This window comes from Platichthys flesus, chromosome 11, assembly GCF_949316205.1.
Source record: "Platichthys flesus chromosome 11, fPlaFle2.1, whole genome shotgun sequence".
Taxonomy (NCBI): Eukaryota; Metazoa; Chordata; class Actinopteri; order Pleuronectiformes; family Pleuronectidae; genus Platichthys; species Platichthys flesus.
In genome coordinates, this window is record NC_084955.1 from 24,173,049 (window position 1) to 24,192,163 (window position 19,115).

The 19,115-nt window shown below is 45.1% G+C and overlaps 1 protein-coding gene across 1 annotated transcript in view; it reads right to left on the minus strand.

The window, feature by feature from the left end:
* Positions 1-410: 410 nt before the first annotated feature.
* The window catches only part of agmo (alkylglycerol monooxygenase), a 37,981-nt gene continuing 19,276 nt past the window's right edge, over positions 411-19,115 (minus strand). The window contains exons 8-13 of the mRNA XM_062399586.1: positions 18,589-18,668; positions 18,085-18,219; positions 16,262-16,378; positions 13,443-13,525; positions 12,224-12,329; positions 411-878 (exon numbers count right to left, since the gene is read on the minus strand). Of these exons, the coding sequence (XP_062255570.1) occupies positions 798-878; positions 12,224-12,329; positions 13,443-13,525; positions 16,262-16,378; positions 18,085-18,219; positions 18,589-18,668 (602 nt within the window). The 3' untranslated portion in view covers positions 411-797. The remainder of the gene's footprint in view (positions 879-12,223; positions 12,330-13,442; positions 13,526-16,261; positions 16,379-18,084; positions 18,220-18,588; positions 18,669-19,115) is intronic.

The window sequence follows — 19,115 nt, forward strand, 5'->3', positions numbered from 1 at the left end:
GTCAAACTTTACAGTAATGTTATAGTGGAAGAAAAAAACACACAATTTACTTTCTACATAAAATACTTTGTTAAAACACTTAAAAGTTACAATCAGTTCATTCTTTCACCTGTGCAAGTTTTCTATAGATGTGAGAAGCTCAAGTCTTTGGTCTCCATGTACAGTGATGTGCAGACCTGCAGATTGACAGGAAGATGCTGATTTAAATGACAGTGTTGCGGGGGGGGGGGGGGGGGGGGGGGAGGGGGGGGCAGCCACAGAGGGAATCACAACAGCACCATCTGCTGAGGACAGGTCGCTGCTCCCACACAAGATCTGGAAGCTGCAGGACGAAAACATCTCACAGCTTCATATTTGAAAATCTTCGGTCTGCCCCTGAGTTTTAAGGAAACTCAAAGTATGGAGACTGATGAAGCTGGAAATGACGACGGTATGATTGCATTGAGACGTGGACAAATATAAACTGTACAGTGTTGTGCAATATTGCAGGTGAACAGTGAAATTAAAAGGCAGAGGTATAATGTCTGTTTTATAGATAAAGCTGAAAGTGATTCTTTACACAGTCGCTCAGAGTAAACAGCTTAATATATTAGTTCTCATTATTAATATAACTATTTAATTCTAAACAAGAAAAGACAATTATTTAGTTATTTGTTTACTATATCATATGGTTTAATTTTATGTTAGTTCTTTAGTGATAATTAAACATAAACTAAATAATGAATGAATTCTCCATTAGAAAGTTGATGGACGCCACTGATTGGAAACACGTGACTAATCCGTCAGTGACATAGAGTTCAGTTGGTTTTCCTCCTGAGGCTGTGCAGCTGCGAGACGCTCTGCAGTACCCAGTACAGCAGAGAGAGGGAGACAAAGGCCTGGACAACACAGAGCGAGAGTGAGAGAGAGAGGGAGACAGAGAGAGAGAGAGAGAGAGAGAGAGGGAGACAGAGAGAGAGAGAGAGAGAGAGAGAGAGAGAGAGAGAGAGAGAATTAATATCAGATTCAATATAAAGTGAAACTTAATAGAGACTCAGAATTAGGACCCTAACTGAATAGAGAGCATCATCAGCATATACATGTGCATATTGCCTGTATTATTATATATAACCTAACAGTCGTAACACATGATCTGCCCTGAGTCAAAGAAAGCTGCGATGTGACATACAAAATTATTAATTAAAAAAATGAATTATGATTATCGAACACTAAAGGAAAAGCAGAGAGTGAATCGGTGATGTAAAGAAAACAGTGCGACTCCTCAGAGGATGTAGAATTGGAGGTTACAGAGCGGGTCTTCTCCCCAGATGCTCTGGAGGGGGGGGGGGGGGGGGGTCAGGGAGGTCGCCGCCATAGGGGACCCGGCTATTCAGAGAGAGTAACAGAAACAGCAACCCCCCACCCCCCCACCCCCCTGCTGTGTTCTGGCCCATAAACTGCATCCTACATCGCAACTCCAGCCAAAACCAGCCCGCTGTCCATCACAAGCAGAGAGGCCTGATGGGAAAAAAAAGTTATGTTTCCTCCTGGACACGGCAGCTGTTTTCCTCCGAGAGAAGGAGAGGGAGAGAGAGGGAGAGAGAGAGATAGAGAGAGGAGGGGGAGAGAGAGAGACAGGGGGAGAGAGAGAGAGAGGGAGACAGAGAGAGAACAGCACACACCACCTCTCTCCTCTCCTCTACCGCTCACCTGCTCCGACACCGACACACGGAACAAAGGCGGCGAGGGGATTTATCAGCCGTGTGAAGACTCTGGAAACATGTCAGAGGTCCTGATCCTTTAATGAACTGCTGAACATTTCTCTTTTCTCTCTCTTGGCTCAGACTTTACCAAACATGCCCCGTATGATTCACATGGTTTCTAACTCCAAATCATAAATCTGTATTCAGTCCAGTGCGCAGTGTAAATAAGTATTACTTAAGTATAGGTTATCAGTACTTGTACTGATATTTCATTCTTCTGTATACTTTTACTCCACTACATTTATTTTTTCAGGTGTAGTTATTGTGGTAGTGTCCTCAGTTATTTATACATCCTATACATGAAAAACTTCATTCATTAGGAATTCAAATTGATTAAGATGATCAGAAAACAGTACAATATTTAAAATGTTGACAAGTAAGTGGTTCAGCGACTGCTCCAGTTAAGTATCCGAGTACTTCTTCTACCACATATTTCGAGAAAGTAAAGATAAAAGTAAAGATAAAAAGATTTAAAATATTTATATATTAAGATATGTCAAAAAATAATGAACAGCATAATACTGGAAGATGCAATTATTAAAACATTTATTAAGGATTTTCAGTGATTTAGTTCCTTTGACTCTTTCTATATTTTCAATGAACATCAATAATAATGTTTGGAGGAAAAAGATTGTACTTGACAATTTTTATAAAATCAAATATAGGCTGCATATATAGTGTTAAGCAAAAGGATAATTTCTTTAAGAGAATAACTTTCTGATTGATTTGCAACAAACGTGGAACTTCTTTTGAATATTTCCACTCTCAAATAACTGTGAGGAGAATAAAGGTGAATTACACAGCTTGACAAAACAGTAAAGGGATAAAGAAACTTATAAAATATGAGATAAACTGACAGATAAACTGTATATATGGATCCAGCAGGTACCGAGGCCACGCGATGACTTATTCAGAACCTCTAAATGTTTTTTATTCTAACTTTTCCAGCAGGTTCAGCAGATCCTGTGGGCAGTGCCGTGTCTCTCCGGGGAATCACACATAAAACCCCCAAATTAAAATTGTATTGACGTTTGAATTCCAGCAAAAGGTTCCGGATGAAGTCGCTTCACAACCCTCTTGTCTCGCTTAAGTCCACTTAATACAATTTAAACATGACGGCTTACAAGTCTAAATTCCCTGGAGGAAAAACAGATGGAGGATCGGAGGACAACATGGCGCTACGTCCTCCTCGGAGACGGATTGGGATCGAGAGCCGAGCGCCGGCTTGGCAGAGCCTCACAAATCACATTTCACTGGAGCACGATGGAGGTTTCTATCGAAGCCGCATGTTGAGGGCACCTAGTTTTTCTCGCCCGTTTCCATTTCTCCTCGTTTGCCCCTCTGCGTTCCCATTTAACGGAGTCGGCAGGAAATCCATGTGGGACAGATTACACAGTGGAAGGAAGCGGGTTTGATCGTCTACAAATAAGCAGCGCGTCCAGACGGCAGCGGCTCCCAAAGTGGAGATCTCAGCAGATCAGCTCACACTCACTTTGTTTTGGGCAGAAAGTACTCTGTTAAGGGTAGTAATACAAAAAGCCACAAAGCTGCGGTTTCTCCACATTTTCTCTGTTTCTTGGTCGAGTTTTATTTACTCGAAGACGCTGAGGCTCGTTTTTTGTTTTTCTCCAGCTCCACTGAAGCAGATGAGGTGAACAGCTAGTGCCTTGCTCAACAGCTAGTGCCTTGCTCAAGAGATAGTGCCTTGCTCAACAACTAGTGCCTTGCTCAAGAGATTTTCAGAATTACAGAATCTGGGCTGTTTCTAGTCTGGTGGAGGCTTCTCTAGAATTCACTACACAAAGTGAATCAATTTGCTATATCGGCACGTTTGTCCAGAATTGTTTACATACCTAAAAATAAATTGGATCATGTGCCAGCTCCTCAGAGGATGAACTATAAAGATCTTGTGATTGTTATTTACAACTTGCGATTGGTCGGAGACTCTGACTTCACATGACACCATCAGAATGAGTTGGTAGTGTTCGTAAAGGGGTTGTTTTGGTTTCTTCTCTGGATAGTAGGAGGAAGTGGAGACAACTCGTCCATCTGGATTTACAGTCCAGGGCTGAGTCAGACAAGCCGAGTCAATAATGTCTTAAAGTGGTGATTCAGGACAGTACATTAAAATGAAATATACAGAGGATAAACTTGTTCTGTGTTTTCATCCAACCATACTTTTTGTGATAAGTCAGTAATAAGGATGTAAAACTAAAATGTCCTTAATAGAGGTTAACAGAGGTTCACAATGTTAAAGCTGATCTATATGGACAAACATGTCCTTCCTGCACCACCAATAACAAACGGTGCAACAAACCAGATTATGGATAAAGACAGTTCCAGGTTTTATATCCAGTTACATATCAAATGTGATTGGAATTCCCCAAATTAATCAACATTTAAAAGCCAATCTTTGACCCAAGATGATGATTTCACGTTGATTATCAAGAGTCACATGGGTCATGACATGCAGACATAAGACAGGTGGCATCAAACCCCCCCCCCCCCCACACACACACACACACACACCGGCTCCTATAATGAGCAGATACCTGCAGCTTCATGATGTTTCCCGATCGAGGAAACATCATGTTAATCGCAGCCTGACATCAATTAGCTTAATTTGTAAAATCAAAAGTAAAACATGAAAATATGGTCTATCTGCAGCTCGTGTGCAAAAGAACGATCTGCGCCGACCTTCAGAGCCACGGTGATCAAACTCTACATGAACCAGAGTCGAGTCAGGTGTCGCTGATGGAGCTCCGGGCTCGAACCCCCCCGGTGACTGTCCTCCAGCGTCCAGCGGGTTAACATGGCCGAGCCTCGCCGCTCCAGCTGCACTCGTGATTGAAACGAAAACACGGCAGAGCGGCTGCTGTCGGACCTGTGATATATGACCTGTAATGGGATGTTTCCAGACCCCCCCCCCCCTCCATATGGCTGCCTACAGTCCACCGGACCTGGCCTGAGCTGTGTAGGAAAAATAACTCGGAGCTTCTCAGTCCTAACCTGGCTGCAGTGTGGAGACGAGTGGGTGGAGGCTGCTGCATCTGGACGTTTAGAACCTGGTGGAAACAAAACCGCAGGAAGTATCTGTAGATTCTGTTCGATCCTGAGCTCCACTCTTTATACGCAGCCTGAACTCTCACTCTTTGGATTTGGTTTTATTCTGTTAAAGAATCAGACTCACTTCCGACAGAGGAGCAAAGAGGACAATGTGAAATACACAACTTATACACGATGAGTCAATAAGACAAATGTGCACGTACACTGACCCACATGCAAAGTCTAGATATTACAATTTAGATCTTTTTGTAGAAACAAATGAAATCCTTATCTGAACACATGTGCAGCAGTGTTCGCCTCCGCCTGCACATGTGGGTAGAAATATGTACCCTCCACACAAACACACAAACACACACACACACACACACACACCAGAGAGGACTTCCTGTCCGTTCATTACGAGCAGATATACAGTCTCTGTGCTCGGGCAGTCTGAGCCGACTCAGGAAGGATACGCTGAGCAGGTTAACGTCCCACAAGAGAGTCGGTTTAATGACTGCTCTGTAGCACAGCCATGAGAAATATCACCATCACACTCCCACACACACACACACAGACACACACACACACACACACAGACACACACACACACACATAGAGACACAGTTGCTGCAGAACTCAAAGTGATAAAATGCAAATTTAGAAAAATACAGGTGTTTAGAAGTTTCACATCTGGGATCTGTTCTCGTTTACAATGCGTCTGCTCGAGGGTCAAGTGAAAGGTCAACGACGACTCATCCAGACTCTTACACCTCATTGAAAACACGAGCCGCACGCCTGAGAGGAACTATTTTCGTATCTGTTCGATTCCACGTCAGACCCCAGCAGCTTGGCTCCGCCTCGGCCTGAGTAAGAATCATTAACCCCACGTCTCTGGGTGGCTGCACCGGCGGACCTCTGGGTTAAGAGCGCACTAGTTGGCGGACATTTGGGACGGAGGAGAGGACAGGAAGTTACATTTACTGCCGTTTAATCAAGTCCTTTGGAGCAAAGAGAAATGTCTGGTTCCGTGGTGGATTAGATCAGTGGGACTTCTCAGAGCAGATGAACGAGTCTCCGAGGGCCCGTGAGGAGAGTATCTTTACCCAGACTCCTTTCATCCATCCCGGGATATTTATAAAAACATTCCGACTGCAGTTTGAAGCCAACGGCTCTTGAAGCCATTCCGCGTTCTTGCCACATGTGTGGCATTCTGGGTAGGAAGGCCCAAAGAGGCAAGTAATCAACGTGGTCAATTTGGGCTAATGCAACACAAATGGCGCAGCTGTAATCAGCTAAACAAACAGAAACATGTCTCATCTCTGCCAGCTTGGTTCAAGGTGTCGGAAGAGCTGGCAGCTCATTCAAGTTCATTTGTCCGAGACGCTTAAATGTAAAAATCTGGTCGACTCACGAACATTCGCCACAAAGATAATGAGTCAACCTGCGAAGCTCCAAACGGTTTCTAAAAATAAAATTCATCAGATCAACTTGCTGCGTCAGAAAAGAAAAACATCTCTGTTCCAACTGTCGGGTCAGGACCTGAGCAGGGAGGGGGTCTGTCCCTGTAAAGAGCAGCTCCGGGGGGGGGGGGGGGGGGGGGGGGGGTGCTTGAAGCTTCACAGCAGGTAACTCACAACGACAAGCTGGAGACCACTTGAGGATCAGTTCAAGGCCTTTGAGAGGTTCAGGATGTTTTTGGGCGATGCTTGTATACCTGAAGTCAAAATGTGGGACGGTCAGGACAGAGTCTTCATGGAGTCACACGGACTCGTGGTCAACGAACTGACCTTGAGGACATCTCCTCTGCAGCTGCAACTATTTGTTTTGTACACAAGCGGATTTGCAGGAGTTTCACTGAAAGGAGACACGTGCAGCTTTTCAGCGTTTCCTTCCTCTAATGTGCTCCATAGCTTTTTGTCTTCATCAAGTAAATTATGGTTGTCAGTGAGATTAAGCTGAAACTACTAGGGGGGGGGGGGGGGGGGGCTGTAGGCGGAGAATTCCATTTTAAACTACATTCAATTTAAGGGGGCCGATCGTGGGATTATTGATGCCTTGATGGAGATAAACCGTCTCTGAGTGAAATCCTAGTTTGTGTCAGTAAAAGATCTGCAAAGTTAAAAAGCCCAAAGATGGGGGATGTGTGGGGGGGGGGGGGGGGGGGGGTTATTAAAGAGACAGGAGCTAAAACCAAGTGTTTGAGACGGAGGCTGAACAGAGGAGCTGCAGCGATGGACAGGATGAGGACAGTAATGTGTTTTCTTGACATTAGGATCATTTAAAATTCTTTTCAATTCAAAAACATCTGAGGTTGAATCTGAGCAGAATGTGTCTTCTTTACATAACATGGAGTAGACAGGGTTAAGGCTCATCTTTTAAGTTTAGGTATCAGGGGCTAGAAAGTTGGACCGATGCATCTCCTGAAAAAAAGCATGCAACCATCGACCTCCTCATTAAACGTAGTTGGACATTGGGAAATAATATTATTGTCGTTCAGTCTTTGTGTGACCGTGTCAATTCCCAACTCTGCAACGTTAGATCTGAAGTGCGTCCAGAGCTGTAACCTCCTGTGGCTCATGGATCCTGGCAGCACCAGACATTTTCCAGCTCACTTTTGGCAGGAAACTGGGGCTATTGTGAAAAAGGGGGCCATGAAGAATGTCCTTTTTACTACAATATGAGACGTGCGGTGGTGGGCCAGTGTGCCGGAGAGCGCCGTGAAGAGAAGGAGATTAATAAACCCAGAGCCGAGTGATGAAAGCTCGCGATGGAAGAAGGATCGCTGAATTAATATGCTGCGGCTCCGCTGATAGATTCTGCATTAAAAAATCATTGACTTATTTATACTTGAATTTGCGAGCAGACGTCTTTGGAAATCGGCTTTACAGTTTTTACAGTTCTGTGAAATCAGGAGGAGGAGGAGGAGGAGGAGGAGGAGGAGGAGGAAATCCTCAGGTTCAATCAGGTTCACATGTTGGCTCCGAAGCCGCATCATAAACTGGTCGACTGTTGTGTTTCACCCATGAATTAAAGCACAAATAGGAAGAGAAATTCAAAAGAAAGTCGACGCCGGCCACAGAGACTCACCCCGGGGAGGCCAAACTAAACACAGTGAGAAAATCCCCCAAAGGGCCAATTGGCTGCTGGGTTTCCATCGCTTTACCTGGCAAGTGGTCTGACAACATAAACCAAGCGGTTACTCTTTGACGGGCACGATCCCCTGCACATGGAGTGATAATATTTCACACTGTGTACGCTCTACCGCCCCGCTGTTTACTCCAACGGAACAGTCCTACCCAGCGCTTCTCTTTCAAATCCCTCCATTTTCTCCATGGGAGGAGAGATTTCCCCTTTTTTCTTTTTCCATTCCCGCGAGCTCTCGGGTGATGTCATGCTCACAGAGTTTCCACAGCTCCACACGGTCCCGTTAACCTCAGCCCTGCCGCTGGCTACCACACATTCCTGCTCCACAGAGAGAGAGAGAAGCAAGAAGAGAGAGAGGTCCGCTAACCTCCCGCACCTGAGACCTGGCGAGTGGAAGCGACACCTTCAGATAACGGCCTCTCAGGGCGGCGAGGGCGGGGGGCGGGGGGGAGAAACCACTTTGTGGCGACCCGGGGCCTTTTGTTTTTGACATGAACTTCATAATATTGTTCTGACCTCCTCTTTCTGGCCGAGCAGCATTTGTCTTTCCCTTTAAAGTCTGGCAGACCAGGGCAGTCTTGGGAGATTGGAAAACACAATCAGCTGAGGGAGATGAAAAGATGGAAAATCCAACGAGGCTCTGAAAACTATTTAAATGGCTTCGTTTTAGATTTTTTGATTCAAGCAGATTACGTAGATTTAGATGTGCTGCTCTGGTTTTAGACTCAGTCTTCTGGTAGCTGCTGACATCTAAACGTGGAGGGCATCTTTTTATTATTCTATTTTTGTGATTTTTGATTTACAGCTAAATCCTAAATCCAAAATCCTGATAGCTACACTCTTTAAAAACAACAGAATTTTAACCCAAACACTTCCTTCAAAAGCCCAAATGGCTCCCAGCAAAGACAGGTGTATTTTTATGAGCTCTCCTCGGAAATTACTGGAACCTCAGCGACTTTTTAAAAAAGGATCACGGCTCAATTACTCTCAGAAATCCAGCGTCTACGTTCAGTGCTGCATGTTTCCCTTTTTGCCTTCGGGCAAAACCAGGGGCCCGAACACTTATACAACCATGTTACATCACTGCAGCCCAAACTTCACGAGTGGCCCCCCCGACGCTCCCTCAGTGAAACACTGTGCGTGTGGACACACAAATAGAAAAGAGGGTGGAACACCAGACATTATAAAACAATCAGGTGCAACAGACGTGGGACTGAGATTAAACTCTGTTGGCAGGTTTTCAGAAAGGTGCTGATTTCACATTAATGCTGTGATGGTAGATTCTATCATTCTGTCAACTCCACATAGAGAAAAGGGAATATTTAAATTGGCAATGATTCCCAACATGTTATATTTCACAGTTTATCCATCGACTTATATTAAAAAGAAAATGCAAATCAATATATAGAAGTGGAATTAAGAAAACAAACATTAGTCCACAGATATCTTGAATTTCTTATTCTTTAAAATCAAAGTTTTCATATCCGAAAACATAGACTTTATTATTATTATGTGAAAATTGCATATCGTTGTCAAAGTCATAAAATAAAATTTAAATTAAAGAGGAAAATCGACCTTTTCCAAGCAGAGATGTCTTATCTGCTTTATATATAATCTGATATTCAATTCAATTGAATTTGTACAGTGACAAATCAAAATATACATTCTCTCAAGGCCCTTTTCATCCAAGAAGTCACTTTGAGCAAAACTCAGAAAACTGCAAAACTGCTATCCAACTGCCCAAACAATTTATCTAGAAAATGATAACCAGAATATTCAGGAGTGAAAATAAATAAATAAACATCTCCCTAATTATGTCTGCTACAGCCCCATCGTGTGAAAGACATTTATTATATTAAATCATTAAATAAAAACTGACCTGAGGCCAAAGGGTCCTGAACAGAAGAGCAACTTAATGTGACACATCCACGGTATCAATAAAACTATCAATAAAAGGAATTGCTCATCAAAAGTTAAAAAGAAGGTTGAGACTCGACTCCCGAGCTTCATGACAGATAAAGATCTTCATATTGACCGGGAGCAAACACACACAAACACGTCTCCTCAGCCACACACACAGACACACACACACTGTTGCCGGCCTCGTACCGTCTGCCGCGGCGAGGCCTTCATGCGAGCCGAGCAGACGTGGGGTTTGGGGCGAGCGAGTGGGCGGCTGGGGGAGAGAGAGAGGCGGCCCTGGTTTACAGGTCAAGCCTGCAGCTTTACAAGGGAAATCTCCAGAGCCACTATAAATACCACTGTGAGCTTTAAGGGTGCAGTATATCACACCACTGGGTTTCAAGGACCACAAACCGACCTAGTTTTTGTAGTTTTCTTTTTTGTAGTCCCCCCCCCCCCCCCCCCCCCACCACCACCACTCCCCCTTTTCCCAACTGTACGGCCACATGAGCCTGAATACAATTAAATGGGAGTTTCCCCTCCTCCATTTCAAGGGACTGTTAATTGATTGGCCCGACTTCAAAACACGCCCGCTCACCTCACGCGTCGGAGCCGTATATCATTAAAGTACCTTGAAGGGTTTAGGGCGGGGGGGTTCTGAACAAAGGGTACAAACATGTCAGGAACCATTTCAAGTCCATCGTGAGGCTTTTTCAACGAGCGCCACCTGCGAGCAGCGACTTTTATTCAGCTCAGTCTGATGGACTGCGACTTGAAATGAGACCTAATGATCCGCTTTAAGGAAACGGCTTCGTAAAACCTGCAGAGCTGTCAAGGTGACACGGCCGCGCAGCATGTGCAGCATAAATCAAGACCCCCCCCCCCCGTGCACTTCACTCCAGACGGGCTTTTTAAAATATTGTAATTCATTCAGTTTTTTTTTCCGTTTTTAACGGTGAGAAAAAGGGGAAAAGGAGGGAAACCCTTCAATTGTCTTCTGAGCACCTGAGAGAACAGATGTGGAGGCAGAGCGATAAAAAGCGGCGACTCAGCGTTCACATGCAAATCTCATCAGCCAGCGCCAGTTAGCAGCAGACGGAGCTAATTGGTTCCAGAGGTGTTGCTCTCGTTCACACTGGTGGAGATGGCGAGCAGCGGCGGCGGGCTCACAGAGGGGGGGCGTGGCGTGGGGGGGGGGGGGGGGGGGTTAAAGTAGGGACCGTAATGAGAGGTCAGCCGCCATCTACAGTCGGGCTGCCAGAGACAGAAAGGAACGCCAGTTTTATGGTCAATTGGGCAACGCATCTGGACTCGTAGATCACAGGGCTGCAGCGCTGGACTTAACACCCGGCTCGCACATACTTACACGCACACACAAACCAGACCACACAACACACAACCACACACACACTCTACATGCTACATGAACAACTTGCAGGCTAACAAGGTCTTAGACTAGATATATTAAGATCAAGAACTGAAGACAAAGTATTGGAGACGAATGCTGCCATCTTCTCAATTTAGACCCATGGTCCAAACCAAACCACATTTCATTGCATGTCTGAGATCAGCTTTACTCCTCAGTGTGATAAGAACACCGCCTAAAGTAAAGGTTATCATATCAAGATCTATTAGCTATGTCCATGTCTCATGTGCTAACATGGAGGAGGCGTGGTTTTCACTTCCCAGGAGCTGCTGCCATGTCGTCCACCCCGACACACAGTTTGTGGTTTGACGTGTTTTCTGGACACAAACAGTTTTTCCCTCTTTCTCGGTGAGCAGGACGCTGATGGAGGCCGACAGGCACGAGGCCAAACTCCAGCGTAAAACCAAATGAACGAGCAGTTTCCACATTATGTCACTAAGCTGCAGCAGAAACTATTAAACCGCTTCAGGAACTGATCTAGAGACAGTGAGAACGGACGTGAACGGACCCGGATTGTTTTTGGTTCTGACCTCTGGACCTCAACTGTTCGGCCACGAGGGACAGGAAGTGGTCAGAGAAAGAAAAACATGGAATTTGAACTTTGTACGATTTCTGTGTCATTGGAGCAAAGTGCTGATGATGAGGTGCTGGGATCATTATTACGGGTTTGAAGACGTCTCATGACCGCGAGTTATGTCCATTTCAACTGTGGGACAACCAACTTCACATTTATGTCTGGACGTTATGAGTCCATCAGGAATATTTCAAAACTTTACCACTTATCATTTTAGGGTTGTTCGGGGGGAGGAGGGGGGGGGAGCTGGAGCCAATTGGACGAGAGGAGGAGAAGTTAAAAAGGTCTGTTTACTCGAAGATAAACGACTGCATATGTGAAAATAGATATTTAAAATGGTGTAACACCGATGGTGTAACCCCCCCCCCCCCCCCCCGGTGGTCTTACCTCTGTGGGCACAGCCAATGAGGGCAGCAGCGGAGCCAGATACCCACACCTCTGCATCGCCACCATGAGGACACAGCGCAGCATCTCCAGGACAGCTGCCTTCGGCCTGAGAGAGAGGACGCAGCGATGAGAGACATGTCCCAGAGGCTCGGGGACAATTCACATCCGACCCATCTTGACCTTTAGTGACCTTCACCTCGGATTTGTAACACGATTAATCACGTTTTTCTTAAATGGGTGACGCCTCAACGTCCAGAGCTGATTGAGTTCGAATGGATTCAAGGTCTATTTATCAGGAGGTCGACATCAGTGATGATATGTTGAGGTGAACAAACTTATAAAGTTGTTATTAGATGTTTAGTTTAGAATTTCATCAGCTCGGCTTGGAGACGAGGAGGAGACAGACTCCAGCTCATTAACGTCCAACATTCAATCCAAGCTGGGAACTCAAGTGATGAAGGAAAATAAAGAAACGTCTCTGAAAGAGTTCAGTCAAACTTCTGTTGTAATTCCAGCTGTGTGTGTTTTTTTTTTCTTTTTGTGAAAGTTGATTTAACGATAGTCACGTCACAGAAATCCGACTCCGTCCTCATGGACTTTCCACCTGTCTGATGAAATAATCTGATATTAAATGAATCTTATGCTTTTCAAAAACTGTAATAATACTAATATTAACGTTATATAATGTGATGAATTTGCCTGCGTCAAAGATCCGTGTCTGGACTTGGACTTCCTGGACTTCCGAATTGGCTCATGAGGTTGCATTTGTCTGAGTTGCATGAAAGTTCAACTGATCAATAAAATAAAAAAGGGAAATAGTTAGATTACGTGCTTTTCATAAACTATCAGCTGTTTTTTAATTCTGTAAAGGACAAGAATTAAAATATCTAATAAAGTTTCTATAGTCAAAATCAATTTAAATTTAAAATGTGATGTTGAAGAAAATCCTCACTGAGGCTGGTGCAGGTCAATATTTGACATTTTTGCTTCAATCCAGTTTTAAAGCTGTAATTTTCCATTGATGGAATAATTTCCTAATCACTATTAGCAGAGGTATGGTTTTGTTAATTTCTGTCTTTACAGCCTCATTGAAACCTCCAGATTTATCTTTACTCCTAATTCCAAATCCAGACTCTTCCTTCCTCATCATTTCCCACTGAAATGTCCAGAATGTGTCCCATGCTTCTGTCCCAGTCGACCCCTGAAGAAGTGTCCGTACCTCTGGTCCATGAGGAAGCCCAGGGCGGTGAGCGTGAGCAGGATGTAGCTGGTCATCCCCAGAACGCTCAGCTGGGACAGCATCTAGAGCCGAGGTGCAGTCGGACGCCATGAGAAATGTGGACGGGGGGAAAAAACACATTAGAATCTAAACCTTAAATCAATATGGTGGCTGGTTGGGTTTCGCTCACAGGAGACCTGACTGGGAGAGCGCTCGTAAACCGCTGCTTGACTGTTTACCTGACGCTGCCAACCCAAACACGTCTGACCTTCAGAGTAAGTGTCCTGGCAGTTGCAGGATCCTGCAGCAGAATGCACACACACACACACACACACACACACACACCGCCTCCTGCTTTACGCTGCCTGGTTCACGCAGACGCTCTAATCATCCCAGATGGGCCTCGACACTTGACCACAGCGGAGGAGACAGCAGTTTGAATCCCGATAGCTCGAGAGCGGAGCCAAAACAACCAGCAGAAATCCCATGCAGATTCTCACCGAGCTGTCTCACGCACACACACACAAACAGACACGCACAAACACGCAAAGTACACAACGTGATGTACGGTCTAATTGGTGTTCTCTAACCTACGGCCTTGGCTGAGGGCAGCAGCTGGATTCCCTGTGTCTCCTGAGGATGCCGTGGGCTGTCAGCTTGGGTTTATATTTCCCCGACACTCAATACGGAACCTAACAGCCAAACTCCCCCGGCGGCCCCCCCCCACGGACCCGGACGGCCCGATATAGAAAACACAAAATCAACCCATCAACAGGATGCAGTACAACAATAATAAGTGTTTATCCAAGAGTCGTAATCCATAAACCCCCATAAGGGGCGTATTATCTGAGGCCTCACAGGGGAAAGATGATATGATTATGTTTTCCGTGATTCAAACGGGGGGGGGGGGGGGGGGGTTGGGGCTCCATCCATTTATCGGGCTGAAGGAAAAAGAGACGCTCCAGACTGTCAGAGTTTGTTAAAGCTGAGCCGTCATTCCATCCGAGTTTGAAGGCTACGGATACAGTTATTTTTGGCGCGAGGTGCAATAAGCAGAGAATTTGGTATCAAAGGTTATGTGAACTTATCTGTGGTTAATAAGAGCAGAGGCTCAGCAGAACACACAGGATCGGCCCTATACTCGGTATTTATTTTTATTTATTTGTATAATGAATCACCCTGGGGTTCACGAGCCCCGGAAGAGAATCCTCCTCAGATCCGTCCGTGTGGTCACGTTGACAGGACCAAGTGGACGGGATGTGATTTGTGCTTTTTGTAACCGTGTTAATTTTGAATGTGATCGAGTGTCGAGCTGCAGCGACGCCAGTGAAAGTGAAACATCTGGAGGCAGCTCTGATTGTGTTGTTCTATTTGTCCCCAGAGACGAAAGCAGATTAACTCATTACTCAGGTCGGTGCTGCAGACGGTGACGTGCAGGACGTTACCACAAAGCTTTATCATACAGATTATACTTTTGATTACTAAAAATTGTTATTATAACTAATAATAAGTGGACACATCCTTCCATTTTGAAGTCTGAGTCCTTCAATCCCCGAGAAACAAGGCTGCAACAAGTGGTTCCTTCTAAGGTCAACCTCTAGAGGATTCAGGGACAGACACGTGTCAACTAAACTGAGCAGCTATAAACATGTTCAAAATTGTGTGGGCGGAACATAATCTTCTTTATTATGTTAATATTGGAACGAAGCTCTTTGTGCCTTTAAATTACATCTTATATCTTAAAGTCCTTCTATTACATTTAGGTGAAGTCGCTCTGAGAGGAGCAGTCATCACTTGGTCGATTTCCCTCTCTGCCTCTAATAGTAACTGTTCAACCTATAATAAAACGTACACGTTGGCCCCGGCTGGTGATGTAATTGAAGAGCAGCCTCACTTGTTTTGAAATAACCATGTTTTCACGAATTAACGCAAAGCCCATAAACTGTCCGGCAGCGTATCATCAATTGTCAAGCTAAATAAGTGGCTAGCAAACGTGTGGGTATAAATATAAAACGGCAACGTGATTTATTGTCGGGGCCGGACAGCTCACTTTGTTATTTTCCCTCCAAGTCCTGATTGCTGCATCCTGAAGGCTATTTGGGTTGGGAAACGGTTGACTCGACAATTAAGGCGTTTGTGTTCCCTGCTGGACCACCAGCTGGCGTTCCATTCGCCAGGAGGGAGGGGAGCCCTCGACCCTGGGAGAGAGGTGCGTGTGAATGTGTGTGTGTGTGAGGGGGGGGGGGGGGGACCACAACTGAAGGAGCACCACGAAGGTAGTGATCACAAAAAGACAGGCCGTTTTTTTTATTTGGGAGTTTGAAGGGGCTGGGCGTGACGGCACTTTTTTGGCTAACCAAAACTATGCCTGGGGAACAACGCCTTCCAAAGATAACTGCCGAGGAGACCTGCTTCTCTCTTTCTTTTTCTGTCCGGAGGAGGAGGGACGGGGGTCCTTTGGCTCGGGGAGTGGAAAATAATAGACAAAGGTTGTTCTAAAGGGGAACGCCGATCAGTCATTCTGTCATGATGGGAGTCAGAACCGGTCGTTTTTCTGCCGGCTAAGTAGAGGACTCTGCCCGAGCGTGGAGCCACCACAACAAACTGCATAATTGGGTGAAATAATGTTGGCAAACAAACACGCAGCACTCAGCCTTAAATCAAGAGCCCCCGGACCACCTTGTCATACTTTATATGAGGGATTACAGAAGCCTTAGCATGGAGGCAGCGTGTGAGCAGACTCAAGTCACCAGCTACTTCACTTCATTCGGAATTAGAGACGTCAACACGATCACATTTTTCAGTTTCATTACACGCACCTCCTTGTTTTCAAACAGGTCGTGGTAGCTCCGCAGCACCAGCAGGAAATGAACGACCACGTAACCTTGTAGAAGCAGCGGCCAGCTGGGGCTGTAGGGAACTTCCTTTCCAGTTACCTGCACGAGGAAAAATAAATAAAGTTTAATTCCACTAATCCTTTATTTTCTGGCCAGATTCTCGCTGCGGATGACGTGTAGTGAAACTTTGTGTTTAAGGACTTTACAGAACTGTGCAGTGAGAAGAGGAACAATGTGTTCCCTGCATAGACTGTGAATAAAGATGGACGACGCCCTGTTTTATAGCATCAAATAACTCATTAAAATCAAACTTGTCATAAAACATCTAAGTGAAAAGTCTTTTTAAGTTTGACCCCGGTCCTGTTAACAGACATGGAGGAGGCAGGGTTAATGACCTACACCACAGCCTTCCACTAGGGGGCAACCAAGAGGCTTTGGCTTAAACTTTAAGCAGACATCAATCTTTATATTTAAAGAATTAAACTTATAATCAAAAGACCTCATAAGATGGAGGTGTGAAGCAGCGTGGGATCATGGGAGTTGTTGTCTTCTCTGTATTTGAACATTTTATATAATGTAAATACAAAACAGAATATATAACACAAGTCTTGTGGTTATTAGACATTTAACAAGGAGGCAGATAAGAGGAAAAAAAAACACAAAACCACTTGAAACCAACACTGAGTCACTGTGAGTGTCTGGACCTTTTAAAAAAGAGGAAAATATAAACTAATAAAAATCACGGGCAGAAACTTTGTCGGCCAAGTGCTGAAGCCAAAACAGCCTCAAATTTGTCTTACGACCTTTTCCCACTTCTAAAAACCCTGGTGCAAATTATCTTGTTGTGTTCCATCTACAAAGTCGTCCAGGATTTATTGTGTGTAGCGGTTTCCCCCCCGAACACGGAGGAACATATGAGTCTCTCTGTTCGAGCTCCCTGACTCATTTGTCCTCCTTCGTTTCTGCGTTTGCATCCAAACGATAACTGATTAGGCCTCGGGGCTCCGTGTTGAAACTGGCCAATCAACAGATTCCTGTGTGTCGTTCTGGGGGTTTCCCAGGATTCTGAGGATCCAAACCACCACATGTGCCCCCCCCCCTTCCCATCCCCAGCCCTGTAGGTATTCCAGCCGGCTGCTCTGCTTAATCTCACGGAGCTGAAACACGTTCAACCCTCTCTCCTCCTCTCACTCCCCTCGCTTTCCCTCCTCTCACTCCCTCACCGGCAGAAGTCAACGAGCAGACGTCTACATGAAGCCCTTTCAAGATATTTCAGTTCAGATCCCAGCTCGGGGGCCGTGTTTAGAATCACCCCCACTGGGTTTGAGGGGCCAATTTAATCACAAAGGCAAAAAGGTTTAGAGTTGGCTTTTCCTTTTTCTTTTTTCTAAGTGTGAAGCCCGAATGAGCAAAATATGTGACACCATCAGCGTTATTTCAAAGCTAACCACCGGAGAGTTCAACTGGAGCCTGTGTTCCTCTCTGCACACACACACAGACACACACACACACACACACACACACACACACTGCATGCGGTTTTAATCCCGCAGACTGCTTTAAAGATGGAGAAAATTATCTTTTTGTGTTCCCCCTACAAAGGCTTTTTACAGCTTCATATTTGATGTGGCCGTTCCTTGTAAAACGTGCGGAATATGCGAATCCTTGGAGGAGGAATGCTCTGCGTCATCGAGTCCCGTGTTTACAGTGCGTCACGTGACGGGTAATGACGCCTGACGTCTTTATTATGAAAGGGTGCCACCTTCAGGAGCGACCACGTCAGATCAAAGGAAGGTTTCACCGACCTTGGGATTGTCCTCGTAGTCTCCCAGACGAGATTTCCCAGGTTTCCAGCTCGGGCCCTTGATGAAGGTGGACAGCTTGTGGCTGAGGGTTCGGTACGTTTTGGACGTGTTCCACAAATACGAGTAGTAGTGCAACTACAAGGGAGGGAAAGAAGAAGAAAAGTCCAACGTCAACTCACAATCAAGTTCTACGTGGACCTGATCAGTGCTAATGAAGCCATAAGTGTGACAATCAATCCTGAGTGGAAATGTTTCTGCTTTCATTGGACAGGACGTCGTTCACGCTGCGCTTCGCCAGCAGCCGGGGCAGCGAACACAATCACAACATCCAGCTCCTCGCCGGTTGGTTTCACTGGCGTCCTCCACCTCAGCCGGGCAGCGTGTGTTTGGAGTGGAGTGATAATGTTATGGTTACAACACGGCCACTCAGCCAACGAGGGAAACATGAGCTCACGTCTCATCGACTGGAAGTGTTTACTCGCCCACGGCCAACGACTGACTAACCTGAACGTAGAGGATCTCAAATGTTTTGATGGGGTAGACCAGGCCGTACACCACCTTCTCCTCCTCTGGAGCAAAGGTACCTGCAGCAAACACGTAGAGATTTACATGTTAAAAACTAAATCACATGAAAAAATACATTAAAAAGTAAACCAGTTGACTTTCGAACCAGTAGCTGTGATATTATAAGTTTACATCTACTTTATATCTATAATTGTTCAGGGTACACATCCAGTTATATAGTCGGTGCACTGTCCCTATTTTTAGAGAACTACAGAGCAAATTCATAGGTTTTACAATAAAAGCCAAAGGTTTAAGCCCTTGGGTTATTTTTATTTTATGTCTCTTATCTGCTTCAGAGGCAGAGAAATAAAGGTTGTGGAGTTTTGTGGTTTTTCAGAACAACGCTTATAGGTTTTATCAGGCACTTTAGATTTTAATGGAGATCTACCAAACTTCTGTGAAGGCAACAAAACCTCAAACTTATGAAAACTATCTATCTATCTAAAACTTTCAATTAAAAACCCTTT